At 42.7% G+C, this 27,346-nt stretch overlaps 1 protein-coding gene across 8 annotated transcripts in view; it reads right to left on the bottom strand.

Moving 5' to 3' along the window:
* The window catches only part of GRIA3 (glutamate ionotropic receptor AMPA type subunit 3), a 275,987-nt gene that overhangs the window by 122,136 nt on the left and 126,505 nt on the right, over positions 1-27,346 (bottom strand). For all 8 annotated transcript variants that reach the window (XR_004297784.1, XR_004297785.1, XM_032391369.1 and 5 more), the window contains one exon: positions 21,067-21,254. Coding sequence is in view for 6 of the 8 variants with exons in the window: in XM_032391369.1 (XP_032247260.1) it covers positions 21,067-21,254 (188 nt within the window). In the remaining 2 variants the exon portion in view is untranslated. The remainder of the gene's footprint in view (positions 1-21,066; positions 21,255-27,346) is intronic.

Consider the following 27,346-nt stretch of genomic DNA (forward strand, 5'->3'; position numbering starts at 1 on the left):
CATTTCTGGAGCAAGGGGGCAGAGCAATTCCAGGCTTCCCTGTCTGAATCCACAGAGGCCTTGGGGGCAGGGAGAACATGAGGAACACAGTTCACATTCCTTGGAGGCCCAGGCTACAGTAATGTCTTAGGACAGTATTCCTCAAAGCGCATGCTGTGGGGATCAGCTGGAGAGCGTATGACAGTGCAGGCACCTGAGCACCTCTCCGGAGAGCCTGATTCAGAAAGTCTGGGTCAGGGCCAGGGAGTCTGCATTGGACACTTGGTTGATTCTGATGCACACTGAAATCTAGAACTACCTTTCCATATGGTAATAAATGCACTTTGAAAAGCTAAAAGGATCCTCAATGATGGGATTTTCATGAAAGGAGATAAGACGGGAGACACTGGGGGGCACCTGGGTGGCTCAGTCGTTGGGCGTCTGCCTTCGGCTCGGGTCATGATCCCGAAGTCCTGGGATCGAGTCCCGCATCGGGCTCCCTGCTCTGCAGGAAGCCTGCTTCTCCCTCTCCCACTCCCCCCGCTTGTGTTCCCTCTCTTGCTGTGTCTCTCTCTGTCAAATAAATAAATAAAATCTTAAAAAAAAAAAAAAGAAGGGAGACACTGGGCTTATGAGGTACTCCCTTGAGAAGCTTCCATGGGAAGGGCAGGGGGCAGCATGAGGACACTCACACAGACTCCTGGGGACAGGAGCCAAAGGAGGAATCTCTGACAGATTCTTGTTTTAGACAGGACTGCACCAGAGGCGGACTCTTGAGACAAAGATTTGAGGGCCAGAAGTTGGGATTCCAGGAAGCGCTGGTAGGGGAGTGAGGAAATGAGACAGCAAAGGGAAAGAAGCCAGTCCAGGGGCTTTCTGGAGCAGGTTAGCTCTGAGTACCTCTGGGGGTGGTGTGTGAGGGCTGGGAAGCTGGGGCCTTTGTCCTTCACTCCCTATTCACCATTGGCTGATAGCTTCCATCAGGAGTATTAATTACTGCCCAGGGCTTCTTTTTTAAAAAAATTTTATTTATTTATTTGCGAGAGAGAGAGAGCGTGAGCGAGCAGGAACTGGGGGAGGAGCAGAGGGAGAGAGAGAGAAGCAGACTCCCTGCTGAGCAGGGAGCCCGGCATGGGGCTTGATCCCAGGACCCTGGGATCATGACCTGAGCCGAAGGCAGATGCTTAACTGACTGAGCCACCCAGGTGCTCCCTGCCCAACACTTCTGACTTGTCTCACTCTCAGGCTGGGAGAAAGGCTTCCAATGGAGAATAACATGTGCTTTTGATAGGAGACCGCTGGTGTGGATAACAAAGGCTAGTGCCAAGGGGCCATGGGTAGGGCATCCCCAGCACTTGCTACAACTGCAGTGACCCTTAAGTCACACGTACTGCACCTTACAGTTTACCTATTGCTTTGCCATGCATCATTGCAACGGATGAAAAAAAAAACAACCTGAGGTGAGCAGGAGAACATCATGGCGGTGGGAGTGGACCCTGGAGTCAGACTGACCTAGGGCACCAGTTCTTCCTCTTTGTTAGCTGAGTGGCCTTGGACAAGTCATTTTACCTCTCTGAATCTCAGTTCCCACATCTAAAGTAGGAATCATAACGGCACCTACTTCTTAAGGTTATTGTGAGGCCTAACTGAAGAAATGCATTTAAGGTTTCTAGCAGAACACGTGAGCTTTAAAGGGATTCCCTCTTTCCCATCCCTATGTGTTTCCTCATCTCATGTACCCCACAGCACAGAGCCCCAGTGTATGGCACCGAGGTGATGCTTAATAGATGTTTCGAACACGGAAGGCTTAAGTACACCTTGGAGAAAAGTCCAGGTTCCTTAGGAAGTGGTAGAAGAAGGTGCCATTTAAAGTAATATAAAATCGAGAAAAGCATATTGAGGGGATGGGCATTGAACAAGTTCAGACGCAGGGAAGGCTCTCTTCTGGAGAAGAAGATGCCTTGTAGACTGGATTTTGAATGATTGGGGGCAGGGGGCTGTTGCTGGCAGAGAGAAGGGAGAAGAGGATCCCGGGTGGGAAGATGCCTTGGACAAAGGCCTGGTGGCGGGACAGAACAGAAGACAAACATAAGCTCACATTTATTGAGCATTTACCATGTACAAGGCATGGTGGAAACTGATTTTTCACATGCTTTACCTCATTGGATCCTCACCACAACCCTTGAAGGTAGGTACTAGTATTAATTTCATCTTCCATGTCAAGAAACCGAAGCCCAGAGAAGTTGGGTAACTTGCCCGAGGCCTCACAGGCAGGAAACGATGGAGCCTGGAGTCGAAATCAGATCTGTCTGAATCCAAAGCCCAGTCATCGGGGTAGCAGCTCTACTAATCATTCCTGATTATAAGAACTATTATTATGACTGTGGGATGATCAGCTCCCACTATGAATTTAATACAACAAAGACTGAGGACCTACTGTTATTATGTATTATTACCTAACAGGGGAGCAGTTATGGCCTGAATCTTTGGAAATTCTCCTTTGTTGCAGGGCATCCTGGGAATTTCCCTTTGGTTTCCCCTAATTATTTCTCAAAGCCGTGGGCCTGGTTCATATGATCCTGACTCCAATTTTCGATTCCCTCTCAGCGTACAGCATGGGTTGTCATTGTTTCATCGCAAGCTGCACTTGTGATGAATGCTGGATAATCAGAACAAAAGCCTAGGAAAAATAATTAGGGGGGAACCAAAGGGAAGAGGCTCACAGCCTTGAATGAGAGACTGTGCGAATGTTTCTAGGACTCAGTCCCTGAAGCTCTGACAATGTATTTTGATCCGTGTCTGCATGCAAATGAATGACTCCATCAAATCAGAGGCAGTTTGTCACAGTGCAGGTTATTTAGCTAGTTAATTAAAAGTCTGAGCGAGCTGGTGTCTCTCTGCACTGGGCTCTGAAGATAACCAAACCTATGTCCTGACCAGGCAAGTTAATTTAAAATAAGTGACCTCAATTGGGTAATGGCTGCAAGTTCAAATTCAAGAATCGCTGTAATTAGTCCCAGATGGATCTTAATTGTTCTTTCAGGAAACAGAGTGGGGAAGGGGGAAAGAGAAATGCCCGAGCCCAAAGTAAAGGTTATTAGCCCTACCTTTCTAAAGCAGGGGAGCTGACAGGGGCAGGGCATAGGTACTATGGTGTAACAAGAGTTTCATTTGCTGCTTTTCCAAATGCATCCTTCCAGAGGCGGTGGGTAAAATGGGTCTAGCTCTTTTTGAAATAAGGTTTAAAGAAACTCATCCCTCTGAACCATGTGATCTCAGGCAAGTTATTTAACCTTCCTATGTCTGTTTCTCATCTACATAATCAAGAAAACACTATTCACCCTACCTACCTCTGAAGTTTGAAGGAGATACGTTGCAAAAAATCTTTGAAAAAATATGGAAAGATCTATGGGGCAGTGTGTATTCTTGCTTTAAGCCAGGAGAGTTTCCCAATCAAAGATTCTTGATTTGAGAGTAGAAGGCCCTACGTATGGACCTCTTTATTTTTCCCTGAGACTCTGTCATAAACCAGGTACCTTCTGAACGATACCTCTCGAAAGGAGAAAGGGTCAGAGTGGGTGGTCTGTTCAGCCCCATATCCGTGTGGTGGTACGTGATGTTCTACTTTCTTGGGGGGTGTACCCACGGAGCTGAAAATGATTTCGGCTTTATGGGTTTTTGGAAGAAGTCAGATTATGAAATTGGATCCTTCTCCATTCATGTTAAAATAAATCTTAGACTTGAAATTACATGCTAGCACAGCCCTGTGGTTCCATGAGGTCAGTGTCCATCACGGTGAGAGTAGGATGGTATTATCCCCACTTGTTTTTTTATATGAATGCTTGGGTTTCCCTACAGTGTTCTGGTACATTCTAATTGCCCATATCTTCCCCAGCCCTGGAAGCCAAATTAATAAGAATTTGTACAGTGGTAAAAACAATATAAGCGAAAAACTCCTAACCTAGTTCAAAGCCTTGGAAGACCAAGAATTTGACCAGGTTGGGCTGCATGAACGACTGCTTTTGAAGCTGCTTTTTCCCCCTTGATTCCACTTTTTAAAGGGAATTGTATTGTGATACCCATTTGAGTCCCTCTTAATGGAATATAAACATCTAAGACAGATTTACAACCTATGCCTACTGACAGTAATCACAACTGTTTATCCTTCAAGCCTAACCAAAACTCACTTAAGGAGCTTGCTTTTAAATCAGAGTCTGCATTCTGCCTTGTTAGATGAGCCAAGTAAATAATGGAGTTGTGTCTCCCAGAATTGCATTGTTATTGAAGGGCCGTGCCTTTTACTGAAAAGAGCTCGAGGTCATAATGAACAAATAAACGAACAAAAAACCCTGGCTCCACATTACCCTTCATCACTGGGAAACGCTCATCCATGGTAGGGAGCAGCAGAGGACACAACTCTGCTAGGATTTTGCAAAGGTTTAAGTTATAGACTGAGCCGTCCTTTCTAGAAATCTCCCCGGGGAGTTCCGGTAGTGCACGCAGAATGAATAAAAGGCACAATATGCAGTGTGTGCAGGACTGGCAATTATTCTCCAAGTGATACATGTCAGGACTTTTTTTTTTTACTAAAAAGTTAAGAAGCTATTTATTTAATGCAACAGATATTTATTGAGCACTTACTAGGTTCCAAACTGTTTTGGATGCTGGGGCTACAACAGTGAACAAAACATAAAAAAACCCTGCCCTCACGAAGCCTAGACTCTAGTTGGGTTGGCTAGTAATTACTCTGTCCTGTGAATTCCTAGGTGGTTTCTAGCTCTCATCTTTCAGACTACTGATGATGTACCCGATTTAGGCATGTGTTCTGCCATCCCGATTAGACTCTGGGTCCTTGAGGGCAGGGCCTCAGTTTAAACTTGTTTCATCATTCAGCACAGTGAACTGTGGGCACGTATTCAATCAATGTTTGTGGATGATGAGAAAGAAGATGACTCGAAATACAAGTAAGAAGGATGAGAAGTGCATTAACTTCAAATATTATCTTTCTGGGGTAGTATGCTTTCCTATGAACAGATTATCTTAACCTATACACTAATTCCAGGCAGTTGGGCGGGAAGTGGGATGGGGTGAGGAGGCTGGTGACCTATTCAGGGGAACCCATCTGTAGATTTCTATTTGGTCCATGTATTGGCATAATCTTGGGTGCTGTGCCATGAAGAGTATGGACTCTAAAATCAGATCTGGGTTTAAAAATTAAATAAATAAATAAATAAATAAATAAAATCAGATCTGGGTTTAAATCCTTGCTTTTTCACCTCAGTCAGTGTCTTCTCTGTAAAATGATAGTGTGGTTTAATCCCTAAGTAGAAGCCTCTCATTCTGGAGACCATGGTACTGCATTTCCTGGTGGAAAAATCCCATTTCTTGGGGATCAAAAGGTCAAGGTCATGACGAAAGGTAGAGTCATGTTTTGGCCAATTTAGCCCGTGTTCTTCTTGGTATCAAGTTTCTACCATTCTGCTTTATGACATCCTAGCTTATTAGCATTCACTCTGACAAGTAGTAAGTGGCATTTATCATACCTATGCGAATAGAAATTCCACCCCCTTTCACCAAACCAGATGAACTATCGGGTCCTTGAAGACTCAGTTCAACAAATCATCAGGAAAAGGCCTCCCTGATCTCCAGGTCAGGCTGAAGGAGGCATGTTTCTTCTGCATTCCAGGAGGATCTGTGTTCCCCTTATCACACTAGACCACGATCATCTGTTTACTTCACTGCTTCCCTACTGAACCACGAGCTCCTTAAGGGCTGGAACCATGTCTTATTTGTTTTTTATTTTTTTCTTTCAACTTCTTACTAGTTCTTGTTTAGGACAACAGACATAGGCAGCATGAATAGGAATGTTGTCTTGCTTTCAAGGAGATCTTGAAACCATCTCCTTAAATTTCAGCAGATCTGCTAGAGGGGACTGTGCGTAAGAGTCTTCTGTTTCCTTTTTTCTTTTTTTTTTTTTTTTTAAATGTATTAAGCTCCTAGTAATTTTTTTTTTTTTTTTTTATTTATTCATGAGAGTCAGAGAGAGAGAGAGAGAGAGGCAGAGGCAGAGGGAGAAGCAGGCTCCCCGCCTAGCAGGGAGCCCGATGCGGGACTCGATCCCGGGACCCCGGGATCATGACCTGAGCCGAAGGCAGACGCTTAACCATCTGAGCCACCCAGGCGCCCCTGTTTCCTTTTTTCATGCAGTTAAGAAGATAAAGCCATTCACTTGTTTCTCCCACTTCAAGTAGTATTCCTGTTTATGTAGATTCTATGAAGAGGACACTTAAGTAATGGGTCCTTTTCAGTTTCCATAAAGAACCCAGTCTGAGCTAGTCGTGTTTATGCAAAAAGCCTTTGTTAGATATGTCGGGTTCTGTTGAAATGAGATTGCAAATGGAACCATCCCTGTCTTCCTCTGGACGACAGTAAGGGGAGATTCATCGCCATCTGACAACTTTTCAGCTAAACTCTGAGCAAAGCAGGTAAATGGAACTCATGAAATCAGTTTGCAGACTGAACAGCTTTCACTATGTTTGGAGAAGCCATACAATTTTCTCTTGGCTCATAAATCCTCCAGTACCTGGACCATTATTAACATAGGCCTTCTTTAAAAAATACAGTTTGATGGCAAGATTGCCATGCATGCATTGACATGACTTAAGAAAGTTAAGAGAATGAGTTTCAGGTCACTGAGTGGTAAGGACCATAAAAGAAAAGTGGGTAGGATTTCACGTGTATTGTCTTTTGAGGGTTCGAGGTCACTGGCTATAGTTTAGCAAGCAGGGTATTGTGGTGGAGGCTACAGGGGACAGAGTCGCTGGGGAAGGAGACCACTGGGAAGTTTTCTCAGGCAAAAACTGTCCTCCTGCTTGGTTTCCGTATTCCACAATTAGTGCTGTATCTTCAACAGGTTGGGTGTGAGAAGCAGCCCATAAGTCTTCTGGGGAGGAGATGAGAACAACATTCCCCCTCCCTAATGAAAGCAAATGCCCGAGGATTTGGGGAGGGACCCGCTGCCACCTGCTATTGATATAGCAAATGCAGAGGAGCTAAAGGCTCTGTCGGGAGATGCACTTTCCTGTCACTCCTTGCAACTCTCTCTGAGCAGCCTGGTGGTTGTTGCCATGGACACCAAATAGCGAAGGGGTTTGGGTCAGAGTTTGAAGGATTGCGCTGTGCTGGAGTGGGTGAGACTGAAATTAAGTTAATGCATGTACAAATAAGGTGTGTTTCTTTCCTTTGTGCCTTTGAGAAAACTGCAACAAAGCAGTCTGTCAAGCAACAATTGATTTTATATTGGCCAGGGAAGGGGGAAGAGGAGCGATTTATTGAGTAGGAGGTTCTCAAGTGAAGCAGGGTGAAATAGGTCAAGAGAAGTGAAAAGGACTCTCAGAGCTGTTGAGGACATAGCAGTGAAGGAACCTAAGAACGGCCTTTAAGAAGCTTTTGATAGTACCATCTTTGACCGTCAAGTCTCCTGATTCAGTGTCCCCGGATCTTCATCTCTTAATCTAAGACACAGTGTTACTGAGGTCCCACTCTATTTTGGTTCTTCCCTCTTATTTACCTCTGCGTGCGTGTGTGTGTGTGTGTGTGTGTGTGTGTGTGTCTTTTAGATAGCATCGTTTCAAGGTTCTGATTTGCAAATCGGTTCACCCAGTTCTGTGTCCCCATTCTTAAGATCGGCAGGCACATTTTCTGGCAATGCTGAACTTTGAAAGAGATGGCACCCTTCCTGCCCCTGTCCCCAATAATGATCCACTTACACCTAGAGCTAGAATTTCCACTGTTGGGGCAATTAAAGGCATGAAAACAATTGAAGTGAAACCATGGAAGTTTGAGTACAATACCCATGTTTAGGACAGACCTATTTGGTCCACAAAACCATAATCAAAGCCCCTGGCACCCCCTTGGTAGCACTCACAAATCCAGACGTTTAAGGTGACTCCCTCACTTCAGTCTCCCTCTCTTGAGACCCGCCTCAGATTAGAGAAGCAGCTTAAATGCTTTTTGAGTTCTCAGGCTCAGGGACCACACATTCCTTTCCTTGTTCATTTTCTCCTCCTTAAGAAATGAGGTGCAGTGACTCTAATTATAATGTTTGCTATGCTTGATATGTGTAGACTTGCCCTCTCTGAGGATCTTAGAATACTTTAGAGAAATTGTCTGATTCATCTTAATGTCATCCTAGTCAGGCAGGGAAGGCTTCTTATATTTTATGGCTGAAGTCGCTAAGATGATGAAAGGTGAGGTGGCTGTACAAGGTCACACGGTGATCTTGAGATAGAGCTCAGCCAGCTTTTGGGTCTTTGGCCTAGCGCTGGATTACTTCAGAAGATATTTGTCAACCGCTATTCTTTTCCCGAGTAGGGTGTTGGGGGCTCATGTGTATTTGGGAGGCTCTTTGGTAGCTATATTTATCTTAAAAGGTTGGAGAGAGAATAGTGGTGCCTGGCTACTTCTCTCTTCCACTTACCTCTACCTCTGGTGACATGACAGTAATCATCACCAATCTCCCCAAGCCCTGGTCCTGGCCTGTTGAATGGTGCCCCTTACTTGGCACTTTGTTATAACCTCTGGGCAGAGACAGATGTGGACTGAGGGAAGGTTGCCCCAACAGACATGGGATTTGATCGGAACGGCCAGTGGGGTGGTTGGTAACAAACTGACCAAGGGCTCTTTCCCACACTCTGTCTCATCAAAGTCCAGACCTTGGCATGGATCAATTAATCGCCATTGGCCTTCAGTGTTAGGGCAGTAAAGAACGTGAGTTTGCATCTTCTATTTTATTTTTTATCGCTGCACTTATTTTGCTTGGTGTCTCTCTGTGGGAAATCCCAGAAATCTAAATTATTTTAAACATAAGGGTCCTGTGGCAATGGGGGCAATAATTAGCTTTTGTGTTGCTGTCGTAAACTGTGGTTCTTGCAGCCCTTATGAAACTGTTTGTTACAGCATCTGTTAGAATCTAGGACAAGGCTCCTGTAATCATGCAGCTGTGTGATGAACCTTCTAATTGCTACATTTTTGTTGCTCTTAATCTGGGGAAATTTCCTAATAAGGCAGGATGATGATTCTAAAAAATTCATTAATGTTTACAAGGCAGTTATTCTAACGCATAGGACTTAGTCAAACTCTCAGTGCCTGTAGAGCCTTAGCCGGCACATTCACAATGTAAGCCATACAAAGGAACAGGTTATCAGGGTGTTTTCCTCCCGTGCTAACTGAAAATGTACTCATTGCCTGTGGAGGGATGAAACAGCTATGCATGGTCAATGTTTCCTTTCTATTTTTTTTTTTTTTTTTTTGAAGACCGGCAGTCTCACTTGATTAAGTGATGGAATCAACTCAAAACAAAGGAAGATATTTGTATTAGTTTTATTTTTGCATTTGAATTGGTTCATATCTTTAGAATTTTGGAATAAGGTACCAGCCTTAATCCTAAAATATTGGTATTACTAGATGGGAGAGAAGGTCTTTTGATTGAATAAATCTTTACTGCAATCTACTCTACATTGCTATGTGTGAAGGGCGCCTGAGCAGGAGTATGGCAGTGGATAAGGATATAATGGGGAACTTAGGATAGGCTTGTGAGGAACAAACAAACCACAGTTAATCAGAAGCCAACTACCAGAAATTCCTGATAGGAATTTCCCCCGGTCATTTTCCAGATATAATAAGGGCTGATGTGATATTTCCATATACCTATGTGCACAGCTTTCATCAATCAGAAAATCCTGTTAATGGGGGCATTTGTTATTCTGTACTCTAAGGAGAGAGGTAAATGATAAATTTCCAGGCTGTGTCCTGGCCTTGGAGCACAGCATCTCAATTCCCCCCTCCATCCGTGTCTCCAAGGCTAAGCGAAGCTCACTGATATTGAGGCTTGCAAGATTCACAGTCAGCAACATTCCGTGATGGTCACCAGCCTGGCAATCTGAGAAAGCAGGAACGTTGACTCACACAGTTCTAGATACTTATCATACTCTGCCTTCCAGAACGACTGTATTGCCTTATCACCCCTACTACCATAGCATGAAAGACATGGCCTCCCCCCTGCCCATATCTAGAACCATGTATGGTAACATAGGTTGGGACTCAATATTTCTCGAATTGCCTACTTTGTTTTTCACAGCTCTGGGAATCACAGCCTGTTGGAACTGGAAGGGACCATCATATAGAACACAGTCATTATACAGTTTAGGAAATGGAGGCACAGAGGGATTAAGTGACTCTTTGGAGTCCTACAGCTTGGGGCTAGAACCCAGGTCTGTCTCCAGGCCTCTGTCCTCTGCTTTATAAAACTCCAAGATGCCTCCAGTCATCCCAAGGACTGTCACGAGGTTCCCTAATGAAAACTAATTTGAATTTGTGTTGATTTATTGAAATAAAACCCCCAAACCTCATAGGAAATAATCAAGCAAATAATTAGGTACCACAGTTTTTTAAAATAAGGGGAGGGAACTGTTGGTTGAGCAAGAGCTGTTCCTTTTTGAGACCAAAGCTTCTATCATCTGAAATAAACAAGTGTCTTGCTGTTTCAAAGTAATGATCTTGAATGAATTTTTTCTCTTTATTTTCCCAGAGGGGATTTGTTTCTAAATAGTCACAAAGCCAGTCTAGCCAGTCTAGTGTGAAGTATGACCAGAGAATCAGACCATCTTTTTTAATAAGCCGAAGATAAAATCTCTAAATATAGAACACTGGTGTCTGCTACTAACTCTTAGGATAAATATCTTTGCATTTTAGGGAACAAGTTTGTTTAGGGCTGCCAGTGAGTGTTGAAATCACCTAACATGCAGAAGACTTTTCTTGCAAGTAAAAGTGTGTGGCTCTGCCCATTCACGTAGGGCCTGGAGGCCAGATGTTAGGCTGGATTTAAGAGAAACAATGTCAGCTGTGAGCATTTTAAGAAATCCAACCATAGGTTCTGCTTTCTGGGACACTGTTCTGCAATTCTGTGGTGCATTTTTGCTTCAAAATATTTATTAGGGTAGTCCAATATATGTTAAGTAATAGCTTTAAATCACCATGTCAATAAGGTAAGAAATAGAGACCACGGGACATCATAATTGGTGAAGTAATGAGAAAGGTCCCTGAAAAGGATGTATGAGGCAGCCAATTTCATTTCAGGTAGAAAACTGGAATGGTTGGAGGTGGGAGAAGAGAGGGAACATCTCGTAAGATACAGTAAGAGAAGAAGGAAGGCCAATGGGTGTGCTTGGCTATGTATTACATGTAGGTCTGGAAGTATGACCATTAGGAGATTGGGGAGCAGGGAAAAGCAAAGAGGAACGGGGTCTCTTTTTTTATATAAGGGCCTTACCGTGTTCCCGGGGGAAGAGGATGGAGAAGCAAAGGTCTTGGAAACACTTTGACCTTACATTCTATGATGAATAAACTCATATGCAAAAATCAGCTGTGGGCTTTTCTAATTCTTTTATTTTACCAGCACATATGGACTTTGTCTTTATTATATTATTTTACATTTGTTGAGATATGCTGCTCTCTCATTTGATTTACATTGCTAGGGGCTGTTACAAATTTTAAAAAGGAAAGAAAGAGAACTTCTGTTTCTTCCAATAGTGCCTAGTATAGTACTCTAATATAAGCCCTTGTGTGAGGTTAACCTCAGAACAGTTGATTGGCCCTTGTCTTGGAAGTGTTCCATGTAAATTACAATGCCTGTTCCAGAGGTCTGATCCCTTTGTCTTCCTTCTTCTTCATGAGTTATCTCATAATTACGCAGTGATTTCTTAGATAGGTGAGCAATTATTTATCCATTCTAAGAGATCCCATTCTGTGTGGCCCTTGTTTCTCTATCATCTCTATCATGGGGATATGGCCTCAGATCACCCTTAGAAATCCAGGTAAATAACACCAGCCAAATCTCTTATGTGTCTTTTTGTTTAAAGATTCTGAAAGACTTCTCATTTAGTCCACCTGTAGACACAGCTGGTAAATAAATAGCACTTTGCTTTGGTTCAAGGGTTCTTTAGTGTCGCTGTACTATCTCCCATCTAGTACCAGCCCATCATATAATCTGAATGTCATGGAGGACATAGACCTAAGTGTGAAGTATAGAACCACTACCACGTGGTGGTAGAAGAATGTTTAGCTCTCAGCTTGTAACGATGCCTCTGAAAGCAGGTCTCTAGAAGAACTATGGAATTCTAAGCATAGAGAATCTTTCTTAGACAAACTCTAGTGTTGAAAAGGAATTGACCAGGGGCTCCTGGTTGGCTCAGTTGGTTAAGCGTCCGATTCTTGATTTCAGCTCAGGTCATGATCTCCCGGTTGTGAGATGGAGCCCCGCATCAGGCTCTGTGCTCAGCATGAAGTCTGCTGGAGATTCTTTCTCTCTCTCTGCTTCTGCCCCTCCCCCCACTCATGCTCTTCCCCCCCCAAAATAAATAAATAAAATCTTAAAAAAAAGAAAGGAATTGACCATAGTGCTTGAGGGTGTGTTGTGGCAGTGGGCATGGAAAGGAGGAGAAAATTGAGTAATTTATTTCCCTATCACAGCTCCTCCAGACCCATAATTTAACCTAACTGTGTCCCCTGACCATCTTCTCCTTTGGACTTTGGATAGGGTAAAAAGGAATATCTATGGAATAAAGCAAAAGATATGAGAGTATCAGAAAGATTCTCTGGAGTAGCCTATACCCACCCCTAAGAGATAAAAGTAGGATAAAAATCTTCCAAGAGTGATGGGCATATCACTCTCATCCCAGTTCTACCAGATACTTGATTAACTTTCCATAGCATCTAAGCTAGTCAGGAAGAGATTCTATTACTGTGAAAAAGCACCCTCCCTAAACTGCCTCACCAAACAAATATCATGATAGGTGACTGGGAGAACTACATTCACACGGAATGAGCCTAGAGTGTTCAGAAAAACCTACTCTTCGGGAATAAACTGGACATTTTGACAGGGGCATTTATGTTTTTAGGTATTAAAGATATAGGTGAATAGGAGCAGGCTCACCCCTAACGTTTCTGGAAACCAGGGCAGGAATACAAATGGAGGACCACATACCACATACCCTATATTTAAATGTTAAAATGTCCAAAAACAAGGTATGCCTTGGCCTGCCTGTGTATCTACCTGTCAACCCAAATAAAGAGGTAAACTGAGGCAAGCTCGAATGACCAGAAATTGAGTTTGTGCAGGAATAGCAGAGGAAGTGCAATTCCAGGAAATGCAAACTGTAGCAAGCTCCAGGCAAGTCTGTCTAGGGTGTGGGGTGGGCAGTATTTATGGGCAAGGAATGCAAAGAGTGGGGAAGTCTGGTCAGTGTCCCAGCAATAAGTTCACTGGCTTGAGGATGAACAGAAATTCTTGATGGATGTTCATTGGTCAGGAGAGAGGTTCTGGTTCTTTGTGAAGTCAGGCATTTATGGGAAATCAGTCCTCTCAGTTCTTAAGTTTCATTTTCCTGAAGGCGCATGCGTGAGATTCTCCATTTCAGATCCTCTAGTTCCATTTTAGATTGAAATCCTTTCACACGCCCAAAGCTCTGCAGGCCATGCCCTTGAACTAGATCAGGATGCTCAAAGACTCAGGCTCTCTCCCAGGCCTGTGAGATCCACACACGTGGCTGGGGCAGGGCAGGGTGGGGTGGAAGCTGAGCCCCGGGGGCCCAGGACTCCTGCCTGGTGACTGGAGCCACCTGAAGCCAGGATGGGGTGGAGCTGTCAAGTTCTCCAAGAAGCCAAGGACAGCAGCTTGCCAGCCCCAAGGCTCACTTTTCTGACTTGGAGTTGCCAAGCAATTCTACATGTCTTCCAAAACTACATCATTCAAGTAGTACAGAGGGAGCGAGCACAGTTATCTGGAGAAACCCATCTGCCAAGTTTCTTCACTTAGGCTGATTTGGGGCGGCCAATTGTAAACAAAATTAGTCGTTTTTCTCTTGTTTCCTATGGCATAAGTTGTCAATTTCTCCTTCACTGCCCCTGCCCTTGCCCCACTCCCCCTTAATCCCATGTGCCTTTGTGCTCTGATCTGGGGAGCCCAGTTTGGCTTATGTGTCCCACTCCCTTTTTTCCCTGATGTTCAACCAGCTACTAACTGTTCAAAAACTCTCAAGACCAGAAAGGCAAAAAAACCCATCACTGTGTTTTAGTGTTTGAGGTATGAGGAGCCCTCTAAAGCATGGAGCTCAAGGCAGTGGCTCCTCTCACCTGGGTTTAAGGGTGATATTGGGTGGGCGTGAGGAACATGCCCCTTGGAGGACTGCTGCTCAAATCTAGCAGTCCAGAAAAGCTCAACACCCACCCCAAACACTTATCCTGTGGGCATTTATGCTTTCCCAGAATGAGTCCTATTTTATGCTTGGTTTTCTGGGGGTTAATGAAGGGAAGAGGAGCTGTGCCTTCCAGACTTTTTCAGTTACATTCAGGTTATTCCCTAGCAAGAGAAGGAGGAAATGGGCAACATCTAGAGCAGCTGGGGGTAATAGAATGGAGACTGTGGTTCTTTACCTGAGAAGAACTGCACACAGATAGGAATGCTAGTTGTACTTTTATATCACTCTGATAAAGTACCTCTCACAATTTATTCCTACCCTTATGGGGCCCATTGCAGAAGATTGTTTTGGCACCATAAGTAAATGAACTTGTTCATCATAAATGAGCTTTTCACCAGAGGGTGGGTTTAAGGAGCATATTTTCAATTCCATGTGTTAATGGAATATGGATCCTCATCAAGTGGAGAAAATATCTGTGAAATGCTTGTTGTTTATCAACGCTTGTTGTAAACAAAGCTGTTCTAGGCCTCATCAGGATGCTTATCTCTTATAACCTCGGGTTGAATCTACTTTGCTTGCAAACCTCAGTCAGACCCAAGGCTGATGAGTGCAGTGATTCACAGCATTTGGAGTCAGACCCCCGGATTCAAATTCTGGCTCCACCAGTTATTAGCTGTATGACCTCTATGTCTCAATTTCTGCATCTGTAAAATGGAGATAATATTCCCATCTACCTTATAGGGCTAATACGGGGATTAACTCACAGGAGATATATAAACACACATATCCACACGCATTGATTAAAGTGGTATCTGGAACTTTGTAACCATCTAATACCTATTTGTTATTAAAAATGCCCAGTTGTCATAGGTGGCTCAAGGTTTTAATGCCTTTAATTAATTTAATTGATGCTGAAAAATCTAGTTAATTCTCAGATAGTCCTTGAGCTTATCAATCACTGTGTGTGACCCAGTATCACACTGGAGAGAAAAATAGAGAGGTCGCCTAACATGCTAAACTCGTATTAGTGAGACCTGAGGCTAGCTCAGGTCTTAAACCCTGTTCTTATGTGAAGACCTTAGATTGAACTGATATCTTGGAAAATCCATGAAGACACTGTTCTGGAGCAACAGTCCCTCAATAACTAATTTTCACAAGCACGAAAACCTCCCCCTCGTGGACAAATAGCTACGGTTACCGGTTCCTGAGTGCCTACTGGGTACCAGACGCTGTGCCAGGTGCTCTCCACAGATCTTGCGTGATCCTCACAGCACATGAGGATCACGAGAAAGGAAGGGAGTGGGATGGTCTTTCAAGATGAGAAAGTTGAGCCTCAAAGAAATTAAGTCACTTTTTCAAAGTCATGCAAAAGAGAAGTAATAGAGCTAAGATTTGAAGTCGTGTCTATTTGATTCCCAGGCTGGTGTTTTATTCAACTGTACCACAAACAAAATCTTCCAAGAAGAAGGGATGCTAACACAACCTGTCTCATGGACTGGTAAGTCAGCTAAATGTTCTATAAGGAACGTTGAAAGTAAGGGCTGGAGCAAAGGGGGAGCAAACAGAGGGGAGGAACTGGATGGTGCCACTCTGTGTTGAGTGGAGAGTGAGGCCAGGAGCAGGCATAAGCCTATATAACATTTTTAATTCACTTGACCTAGGTCTAGCCATTGGCAACAGTGCTCTAGTGACCCCAATTGCTACACACACTTTGGAGTGAGCACTGTCTCTTTTGTGTGATGGCCTCATACTTTAGAAGGGCCCCTAATAGTGTTCATCTTGCTTAAATTGTTACCTTTAGAGACCTGACTTACTAACTTGGATGTTTCATTCTTAAAATGACTGTCTTTGAAGGGACAGAGTTCTCAAATGAAAGGAGCCTGAAGGATTGACCTGCTTCAGGATTCTGTCCTTAAGAAGTGTTCCTTTCACATCATCCACAATGAGGTGATTTTAGCCTGAAATATTTCCAGGGGAAATCATATATTCTGTATTTTTCCTGAGAGTAGCACATTGCCACATGTTGGTTTGGGTCCCACCAAGTTTGCATATGCCATAATTCAAACAGGGGCTACGCTGAGATTTCCCTTTGAATTATCTGTGAAAAAAATAAAAACACAGTAAAGCCCGAAGGGGGATGTTTTTAAATTAAAGAGACAAACTTTTAGATATCCAATGGAGAGGCAACTTAAGAAATACCCTTATCTGTTCATTAAAATAAATCTTCTATAAGGATATTTACTTGTCAACAAACAGGATTAACTCAAGAATATTTGTCTATTCTTGAAAACAATCTTAAAACTATTCTAGATTTAATTTTTCACTATTCTGGAATGGCCTCACCTCCACATTGCCTCAACTGGTGACCTTTTACTTTCTTCCAGTTTCCTCTCTCCTTGTAATGAGTCCTTTTAAATGCCTACTCTCTAATCCTAGTTAAGCTCATTTGCTCTGGTCCCGTCCTCAGGCAGGCAGAGTGAGTTGGCCAGTGCCTTCTTTATGATACCTCTTTATACTTGAGGATGGTGATGAAACTGCCTCTTGGTTCTCTTTCACCAGCCTAAACAACCCCAACCCCATGTAGTCTTTCCTCATAGGGCCCGTTTTCTAATGCTTTAATCATTTTTTGCTGCTCTTCTCTGGATCTTCTCCAATTGCTTTGTAAGTGTTTTTACAACATAACCTGATGAGCAAGCCTAATCTAGGATCTGGCTTTCACTAAATATTTAATAAATGACTTAGAAATTAATGAAGGTGGGTCAGTGTAGGGGCAAGAGCACTGGACTAGGAGTCAGAAGACCTGAGTTTGTCCCTGCTTTGCCACTTACTAGGATTGAGCGGAGCACCACATTTGGACAAATCATCGGAGTGTCTCTAAGTGTCCATTTATCATCTGTTAATTTGGGATAAACACATCTGCCCTGCCTGCCTCCCATAGTGAGGCTCAAATGAGATAATGTATGCGAAAACACATCATTTAGCACCAAAGCACTACCCAAACACTATGTGTCAGACATCTTCTAAAAGCTTTGCCTATATTAGGTCATTAACGGACGGTTACCATCCCCATTTTACAACCAGAAAATGGGGGCACAGAGAGTTGAGTAACTTGCCCCAGGTCACACAGCTAGTGACAGAATCCACACCGACTGGCTCCAAAGTCCAGGTTCTGAAATTCTCCGCTCTGCTGCCTCTCCAAATAAGTTTTTTTATTTTTTATTTTTTTTTAAAGATTTTATTTATTTATTTGAGAGAGAGAATGAGAGACAGAGAGCATGAGAGGGAGGAGGGTCAGAGGGAGAAGCAGACTCCCTGCCGAGCAGGGAGCCCGATGCGGGACTCGATCCCGGGACTCCAGGATCATGACCTGAGCCGAAGGCAGTCGCTTAACCAACTGAGCCACCCAGGCGCCCTCTCCAAATAAGTTTTAAATGTCCAGCAGAGCCATATCATGTTATGGGGCCTGACTTTCAAAAGCAGTCCACAGATACATGCTACGGGGATGGAGGATCTATTCTGTCACGAATAGGTAAGTCCACGAGAGGCAACCTTTTCAAAAGTGAATAGATTGGTCATTGCATGAAGGCAGCTGTCCACCAACGGGAGGGCCTCATGAACAGAATACAGTAATAGGAATGCTGTATCAGGTCGGGTCAGTGGTTCATTCAGCCTAGTACACCTAAATCTTCCTATACAAAGTGCTCTTCATTTTTAGATTAAAAATCTACCATTTCTAAATATTCTCTGTGAACCCTGACCATCTTTCATGGTTTCTTTCATCTGTCTCTAGCTCTGTTTTCTATGTTAATTCTTAGAACTGTAAGTTTGGAATGCTTTCCTTAGAGTTGAACTGTTAAAGAGAGATATTAGTACCTCCTTTGAGTCTTTTTTTTCTGCTGTAGTCCGAGAGTTGGAAAGAGTTCAAAAAAGAGCTTTGGAGAGAAATGTTAGAAGAATTCATATTTACCCTCTAAGTGTTTGAATATTCGCAGGGAAATTAGAACCTATATCATGAAATGGGGAGGTTATGCTATATAACACTGTATTGAAGACCTGTTTATATTTTAAAAATCGTACCATATTGATGTCTTTTCATTCACACCCATGGGATATAGAGTACAATATGAACTTTATGCCAAAATCAAATCTGCAGGGAATAGCGTTATAATGGTGTAACAGGCTCTTCTACCCCAGACAGTGGCATGAAGTATCATTTTGTGGGAGACTATAGAAGTTTCTTTTTATGAAAAAACCTCAGTCAAAGTTGAAAACACCTTTGGAGGATAGGGGCGTCTTTTATAAGAACATGATACTGTTTGAATTATAAATGCCATCATTCTAACCAGGATCTGTATAGTGAATTAGGATAAATTTGTCAAAAGAATGGTTAGGAACCAACGAGAAAAGTGACATCCCTGTATCTTAGCATTCAATTCATTTTTTTCAAATGTTTCCTCTAAAGAAACAGCATGTTGAATTTGTTGCTTAATTTAAATAATTTGTTTAATGAGAAATCTATTTTTATATAAAAAAATAAATTATGGCAAATTCATGATATCATCAGAATAGGTTTGAGCAGAGAGCCACTATCTTAAACCTTTAGAAAACGTGTGCTTTAATAATCTTATCATGTGGCGGCAGGCACTTTTTTGCCTCTCGATGGAAGCATTGCAAAATCACAGTGAAACTTACTGAAAATGTGCTGGTTCAATATTCATTCATTCATCCGTCCATCCATTCATCCACCCATCCGTCAAACACTATGTGCCAGGTACTTTCTTGGACACTGGAGATATAACTGTGAACAAGACAAACGTGGCCCTACCTCATAGTACTTATGGGCTAGGAGAAATTCCTTAAATGGCAGAGTAAACAATCATGAGTTGGTAGTTCTATAACAATTCTTTGAAAGAGGGAGAAAAAATAAGTGAAATGAACTCTTTAGCCTTACCTGGATGTTGCTAAAACTTTTCTTTGAACAATGTTCCCTGAAAAATTGTATGTATTTTGAGGGATACTGTGAATGTACATATAGAAGAAAGGAAGATAGAAAGTGATACATGAAAAGAGAGAATGGGCCTTTTGAATAATGTTAGTTTAGTTTTCCTGAAAGCGTTAGGTAATAATGACTATTTTTTTTTTTCTATAGCAGTTTATGTCTCTCGGAGCAATTATACCAATCATGTGAGATAGAGCAAGTTTTATTTTCCCCATGATGTAGATGAGAAAACTGAAGCATAAGTATTTTAATTGCCCAAGACCCCATAGCTACATAAAATTCAGAGCTCTACCCGCTGCATTTTCTATTACATTATGCTGAAAAATCCCAGCCTCCAGTGTAAGACCCTATAAAACCCAGATGACTTAACCAAATGTGACATACTCAAGAAGCCAAAGTTCCTGATAACAGAAGAAGGAAAACAAAGTACAACAAGGAGGACGTTCCTGCACTTTAGGCTATTAAGTAGGTCACCCACTAAAAGGCTATTTTGGTATACAATTTTAGAGGGCATGTAGTACATATACCAGAATCACTGACCTGATTCTTCACTTTCAGGATCTAAGAAAATCAAAGGTTTTTTTTTTTTTTTTTTTTTTTTTTTTAGAAGGGAGGGGTGGATCATTTGGGTAGTTCAAGAGAACGTTAGTTGGGAAATTTGATTTAGCCAGGCTATGCTCTAGATTTCCTGTGAGATGTGATTTCTCTAGAGGTGATGCCTTTCTCAGGAAGGGGACTGCTTTGTATCTCCACGATGCAGGCTCAGCGATTTCTCTCTTCCTTCCTCTCTTTTTTTCTCCCTCCCTTTTCCCCTCCTTCTTTCCCCTCCTCTTCCCTTCCCTTTCCTATTTTTTTTTTTTTTTGCATTCTCTTCTTATGGGGGCATATCTGACAAATTGTTAATATTTAATTTGCTATAGAAACAGCTCTCCCAGGCAATGGCTGCTCACTATAATTTCAATCTCCAAAGCTGTTTTGGCCCCCAGGTACACTGGGATCGAATTAGAATGGAAATGTTTCCCCTACAGTTTTGTTTATAGCAGCATAGGCACTCTGTTATTAACTGGAAAATTGAGACTTCTAAGGAAAATAATAAACTTTCACCGCATTTCAATTTGACTCTTCAAACAGAGTATCCATCTGGCTTAGGGTGAAACATTTCGTCTAATATTTTTTAGTCTTAAATTTAAATATCCGAGCTTAGGAACGAATACATTTGGGCCCACTGAATTGTATTTCTCCTTCAGTCTAATTCTTTTTCAATTTGTTCACATTTTAAAAGCCCTAAACACTTTTTTTTTTTCTCGTATGCCATCGTACTTACAAAAGGGTCTAAATTACGTATACACATTCTGTCTCTCTCTGGAACCGGAGGGCTGTTCTGCAAAAATATCCACAAATTCGAACCTAGGGAAGATTGCCTTGACACTCTGCAAGTACGTGCCTGACACAAAACCCGTTCCTTCTGCCCTGCCTCATCCCTTGTCTGGTCGGTGCTGGGAGGAAGGTATAGAAAAGGAAGGGAATTACTTTGAAGCAATCAGTGATCTATGAAACGGAGGTGGGGAAGGGTGTGTTTATCTGATAGTTAGCATTAAATTGCAGAGACTTCCAGATTAATCATGGTATGCAATTTTCAACAGCTTAGATTGTGTTTTCTTTTCTTTTTTTTTTTTTCCTGCAGCCACTGGGGAAGAAAAAAGATTAGAGAGACTATCAAAAACTGTTGGCCCATCTAGTCTGTTGGCTACTTAATTTATTAGCAGATATGGGAGCTGCCTGAGGTTGATGATTTAACATGTTGGCTGGGGCTGGAATAAATCTCAAACGTACCTGTTCCAAAATTGTGTTAATCCTTTCGACTTCGCAGTCAATCAGGTATCGCTTTTCCTGCCTCCTGTCCATTTCTTCAATGATGCGCCGGAATTCTTGGACGTCTTTTATGTTTCCCACAGACCTGGCTGTCACTTGCCAGTTGTTTTGCACTGCTGCTTCCATAATCGCTTGGAGAATGGAAAATCCTGGAAGAAGGAAGAACAGCGACGGTGAGGTTTTTCTTTTTAAACTCTTCCTGTAGGTATTAAAGGTTCTACGGTGTTTTTATTACAGTCCGTCGGGTCCCTTTGAATCTTATCCACTGTGGAAAGCAGGCTTACTCATGACCCCAGACTTAACCATCCAGATAGTCGTCATCTCTATCTTTAATTTTTTTAAGATTTTATTTATTTATTTGAGAAAGGAAGGAGGGGCAGAGGGAGAGGGAGAAGCAGGCTTCCTGCTGAGCAGGGAGCCCGATGCAGGGCTCGATCCCAGGACCCCGGAATCATGACCTGAGGCCAAGGCAGACGCTTAACCGACTGAGCCACCCAGGCACCTTCTATCTTGCTTTAAAGGAAGATTCTACAAACCAGGCTGGGTGTTCAATCAAGCCCAGATGCAAGCAATCACAGCTGAATTATATAGTACCTAACCGTTTTGATTGACATGCATTATCAAAACATCTATGGAATGAATGCCAAAGCCTTTTTCCTTGTTTCTGGCCTCAGTCTTTCCTATTGCAGCTCACGTCTTTCATCTTCCACTAAACATTCTTTGGAATGAGGCATAGCGTCAGTAGAGATAGAACTTTATAACATGGGTGATTCTTACATGGGTATGACTATCCAACAAGATAAATTATGTCTCCCAAGTAAAAGAACTAAGAAAACCTGACAAAGACAGTTTCTAACAAAGATATCATACTGGTCCTTTGATCCCATCATTATGAAAAAGTTCAATCATGTTAAGTCTTCCTCAGTTCTTCCCCTTTTTAAATTAAATTTACCAGGGATTCTTGGTTCCTTTTTAGTTAATTTACATCTGACAACTATTAGCTACTAACACCCTGGATCTATGCTGAATGGGAAAGACGGAAAAGATGTGATGCTTGAGTTCTGCGTAACCCTTTTGGAGGTAGGGTTTGAGAAGTTGGGAAGAGCAGTATATCTTAAAGTATGAGCCACAGAATAGCACAGGGTTTTCTATGTACTGGTCTTTTCAAGTACTTACATCTCTAGTATTATATCATGTCTATATTTTTGCTTCTGGTAGGAATCTGTAATCTGAGTATAATTTCATCAAGTACGGACATCATTTTATTGGGAGCTGGTCAAAAGCAGCTCCCTTCTTCCCATAAATTTAAATTGTTTTCCATTTATATTTAGGCAATAACTAATGGAAATGCGTAATGGGAATGATTTGCAAAGCCAGAATGATCTGTGGCATGACCATTTGGCCACTGGAGCAGTACAGGACGGAGGAAGATCGCGGTGCCCTTTGAACACATTCCAGGACCCGTCCTGTAGTGTAAGCAAGCTACGGTTGGGAATCTTCATCACTACACTATAGAAAATGTATTGACATTTGGAGAGCACGTGTCAGGGAGATGGCAGCAGTGACTCAGCCGGTCATTATGACTCCTTTGTGTGCTGGGTGTATGCAGGAAGAAGATCACAAATGAGACCCAAGCACTTGGTAATTTCCAAATGAGCAATTTCAGCATAGGAGCTCAAAATTACAGATCAGAGTAAATTACCATTGCTTTAAATGTTAATTCTTACTCTTTTTAAACCAACCACGCATATTTATTTCTCAGATTTACATTTTCGTGTGGGTTTTCTGTGTGCTCTCTGCTTCAGTGGGAGTTGAGGGCACACGGTGGGGCCAAAGCACGGGATTAAGAAATAAACAGGAAGAAGGAGATTAAAGTATTTGAAAATCTTTCTTAAGCAGTGTACAATAAGGTCTCATTATTTTGAATCCTACTAATTAAAAATTTATGAAATTCAGCAAGGACTAGTTTGAATTTTACTTCTGTACTATTTATGAAGAATGTATTATTGGCTGAATAATAATGGAAAGAAAATGACATCGGGGAGGCTCTGATATGTTTAAAAGACCCTTTAACAAAAGACAAATTTTTTTGTGTATTGAGTCAAAATCTACATTTTTTTAAAATGATTTTATCTATTTGAAAGAGAGAGAGAGAGAGATAGCAAGAGAGAACACGAGCAGAGAGGAGAGGGAGAAGCAGGCTCCCTGCTAAGCTAGGAGCCCGATGCGGGACTTGATCCCAGGACCCCAGGATCATGACCTGAGCTGAAGGCAGATGCTTAAATGACTGAGCTACTCAGGCACCCCGTCAAAATCTATATTCTTATCATTTCTATTTGCTAGTCCTATTCCACCACTTGGGGTGACGGACAAGTTTAATCTCTTTTCTGTATGACAGTCCACATTTTTTACTGACAGTTAACATATCTCCCCTTATTTTTCTTTTCTTCAGACTAAAGATGTCCCAATACTACAACAGTTACTTTTATAACATGATGATAATTTCCCTCACTGTTCTGTCTCTCTCTTATGGATATTTGTCAATATTTTATTGACCTGGATAAATCAGATGTGATCTGACCAGTGCGGATGACAATGGGATTATTGCCCGCTTTGATTTGGGCTGTTATTTTGGCAGCCTAGGGTTGCTAATATTTTTATTTATTTATTTAAAAAGATTTTTTTTTAAGGATTTTATTTATTTATTTGAGAGAGAGAGAGCACCAGCCAGAGAGCACAAGCAGGGGGAGTGGGAGAGGGAGAAGCAGGCTCCCCGCTGAGCAGGGAGCCCGATGTGGGACTCAATCCCAGGACCCTGTGATCATGACCTGAGCTGAAGGCAGACACTCAACCGACTGAGCCAGCCAGGTGCCCCAGGATTGCTAATATTTTTAAATCGCCACATTATACTGTTAATTGACACCACCCTTGGATTCAACTAAAGCATGTCGGTTCTCTCCAGAAAAGCTTTGCTATGTAACGACTCACTATCCACGTATCAAAATTTGTTCCATTCCAACCTGCTTCTGTCTGCCTCTCTTTAATCGCTCACCCCATACCAGTTTGTACTTCTCCCCCATTTTTACATTCGCTCAAATCTGGAAGATGGTTTTGCACATTTATCCAGTACTCTCATTGTTACCTGCTCAAGGCAACTATACCTGATGTGTCTCTTTTTCTGCTACCTATAGCCCTTTGTGGATGACTCTCCTCCCCCCATGAAGCTTCCCTAACTGACCTCTCATTCATTTCTCCAGAGACGAGTAGACTTAAATGCAAGGGAAATCAGTTCCAAACAATAAAGAAGCTGGTTGGAAGAACTGTATGACAGGCGTTTAAAAATTCCAAATAAAACTGGATAAATAAATTCTAGTAGAGACGCTTGGAATGCTATGCTGCTGTAAAAAAGATGGCCCAATCTCTAGATAATAGAAGAAAGGACTTCTGTCAAAATTTTATGGAGAAAAGAAGCTGAGAATAGCACTTACACTATAATTCTATTTTTGTAAAGAAAAGCCCCACCTATTTGTATATGTGTCGAAAGAATGCAAAGGAGGTAGGAGTGGTTATCTCTGAGGTTTAGGATTCCCAAGAACTTCTACTTGCACCACCCCTTATTTACGGAATGTTGGACTATTTTACGAGAAGCAGGTATTATTTTCTGTAAGTACAAAAACAATAAAGATGAAAAAATATGACTCATGCTGGCCTCTCCGAGCGTAAGCTCCTGGAAGACACAGGTGACAGGTGAGCGCAGCTCTGTGCGCTGCCCGCGGCCGCCAATGAGCGGCCTCTTAATAAACACTGATTTTATAGATCTTTGTGTACTTTTGGTCTTTGAATCATGTGAGTGTCTTACCTGTTCAAAAATTGAGAAAGCCCCTGAGTTTTTAATGAGCTGGCCTCTGGGGCCTCCTGGGCAATGAGCCTTGCTTGTAAGTCAGCACTGTGGCTGCATAGGGCGGGGTCTTCCACTTGCAGAGTCTCCAGGTGGCTGCCAGAGCACGTGGCCACGTACTTGACAGCCCTGGGGGCCACGATCACCTCAATTTAGTACATATCCATGAGTAACCCCCCCAAGCTCTTATTTGTTTTTGTACCTAATTTATTATGGTTTGACTGTTCCCCGTTGCAGCTGCCCGAAGAGAGTAAGTAACGAGTTTGAGGGTGGGGAAAAAAAAAAAAGAGAAAAGTTCGTCTCTGGAGGCAGAGCCAAGGCAGGCGTTGGTGCTTGTAGGAGGTGAGGTGCTTAACAAAGCACCTTTGTAAAAATAAGCCTGCTGTTTTAGCAGCTTTAGAATTGTCCTCCACTCTGTGTGAGCTTTAGCATGCCCAACTGAAAGCTACTTCCGTTTGAGCAGCAAATTCTCTCATCTTGATTCCAGACCCCTGTTGCTGTCCACCTTCTTTTTCTTCCTCATTTTATTTTATTTTTTAAAAAGGATTTTATTTATTTATTTGAGAGAGAGAGAGAACGAGTGATGGGGAGAAGGAGAGGGAGAGGGAAAGAGAGAGAGAGAGAGAAGCAAACTCTCCACTGAACAGGGAGCCCGAGGCGGGGCTCAATCCCAGGACCCTGGGATCATGACCTGAGCCGAAGGCAGATGTGTAACGACTGAGCCACCCAGGCGCCCCTTCTTCCTCGTTTTAAAGACTGGGAGTTACCACATAGGTAACCGGGCGAATGATGGATTGTCGTCTGCCTTCAACCAAGATAATGCAGGAGCAGGACAGCAGAGGCACAGCAAGGTGACTATGGATGAAGAACCGGGCCCCACCTATGACCAGCTCAATCCTACTGGACTGGTCACTGGGCTACTCTTGCTAAACAAGGAAGCCATTGTGGGAAAGGCGAGTGTAGGGATGCTGTGCTGTACCACCAGATACCCCTTCAGCACTGAAGGGCTTATTCCTTCAGCTTCTGGAAAGGTTGTTCGCTGAAAAAAGCTGCCTAGCTTCAAGTCATGCCCCCGACCCAGAACAGCCTGCATCCAGTGACCCTTGTTACAGGGTATGAAGGCCCAACCCCTTCACCCCAGATGGGATAACTCTAAAGGGCCCTCCCAACTTCAGAGCTCCCTGAAGGGTAGGCGGAGGCCTTGTTAGGACAGCACCACAGCCCAGCTCCTCCTTCTGCCCAAACCAGCTTCCTTCTTTTTCTTCCACAAGTGTTGGTAGTGAAGATACTCCCTGAGAAACTTTAGCATGCTGCTCTCCATCTCAGAAGCTGCTCCCAGGGAATTCAATCTGTGACTATTGGGTTGACCTCATGGCAGGGATGGCAGCAGATACAAAAATATCTCAAATCTACAATTGTCAAAATCATTTTCACAGGGGGAAAGAAGGTCAGGATTTTGTTCACTATACAAACGAAATGAAAAACTGCTCCATGCTGAACAAATTTAGTATTTGATCTAAAAACAGAAGAACGATAAACTTGCCCGTCCTCTGTTCCATTCTCTCAGCACTCTGTCCTTTTCCAGGTGCCAGTGTAAGAATGGCCCATGGCTTTAATGTGTTACCCCTCCAGCTAACACAGTTGCATCTTAACAGTGGCCTTCACACAAGCCAGTTTGGAAGGAAAGGAAAAGAATGTTGAGCATTGTTTTGGGGTCTGCCTATCTCATGAGGTCATTTACATGATGGCTCTGAAAGTTGGTGATGTGCTTTATGATCCTCAGGCTACACCATTTAACAAATGAACAGCTGGTAGCTGGTGGGTATCTCCAAGGCCGGTCAGGTGTGGGGTCAGTGTCCATCCTGCCTGTTACTCAACTGATTTCAGCTGAAGGAAGCATTACTCTATTTTTCTGCATCTTTACTTACCTCTGTGGCTCTTGACTCTGGCTGCACGTTATAATCACTTTGGAAGCTTTAAAAAAATGGATACCCAAGCCTCACCCTGGATCCAGGCTTTGTTTTATTTTATTTTAAATTCCCCGGGTGATCCTCATGTACAACCAGGGTTGAGAACTGTTGACCTATTCTAATGGCTACCCAATACAGTGAGGTATGTGGAAGCAGAGTTCTTTCCTTTTTTTTAAGATTTTAATTAATTAATTAATTAATTAATTAATTTGAGAGAGAGAAAGAGAACAAGTGGGGGGAGGGAGAGGGACAAGCAGACTCCACACTAAGCGAGGAGCCCAATGTAGGGCTTGATCTTAGGTCCATGAGATCATGACCTGAGCTGAAATCAAGAGTTGGATGCTTAACTTACTGAGACACCCAGGTGCCCCAG

The sequence above is a fragment of the Phoca vitulina genome, unplaced genomic scaffold (assembly GCF_004348235.1).
Source record: "Phoca vitulina isolate PV1807 unplaced genomic scaffold, GSC_HSeal_1.0 scaffold62, whole genome shotgun sequence".
In the NCBI taxonomy this organism is placed as follows: domain Eukaryota; kingdom Metazoa; phylum Chordata; class Mammalia; order Carnivora; family Phocidae; genus Phoca; species Phoca vitulina.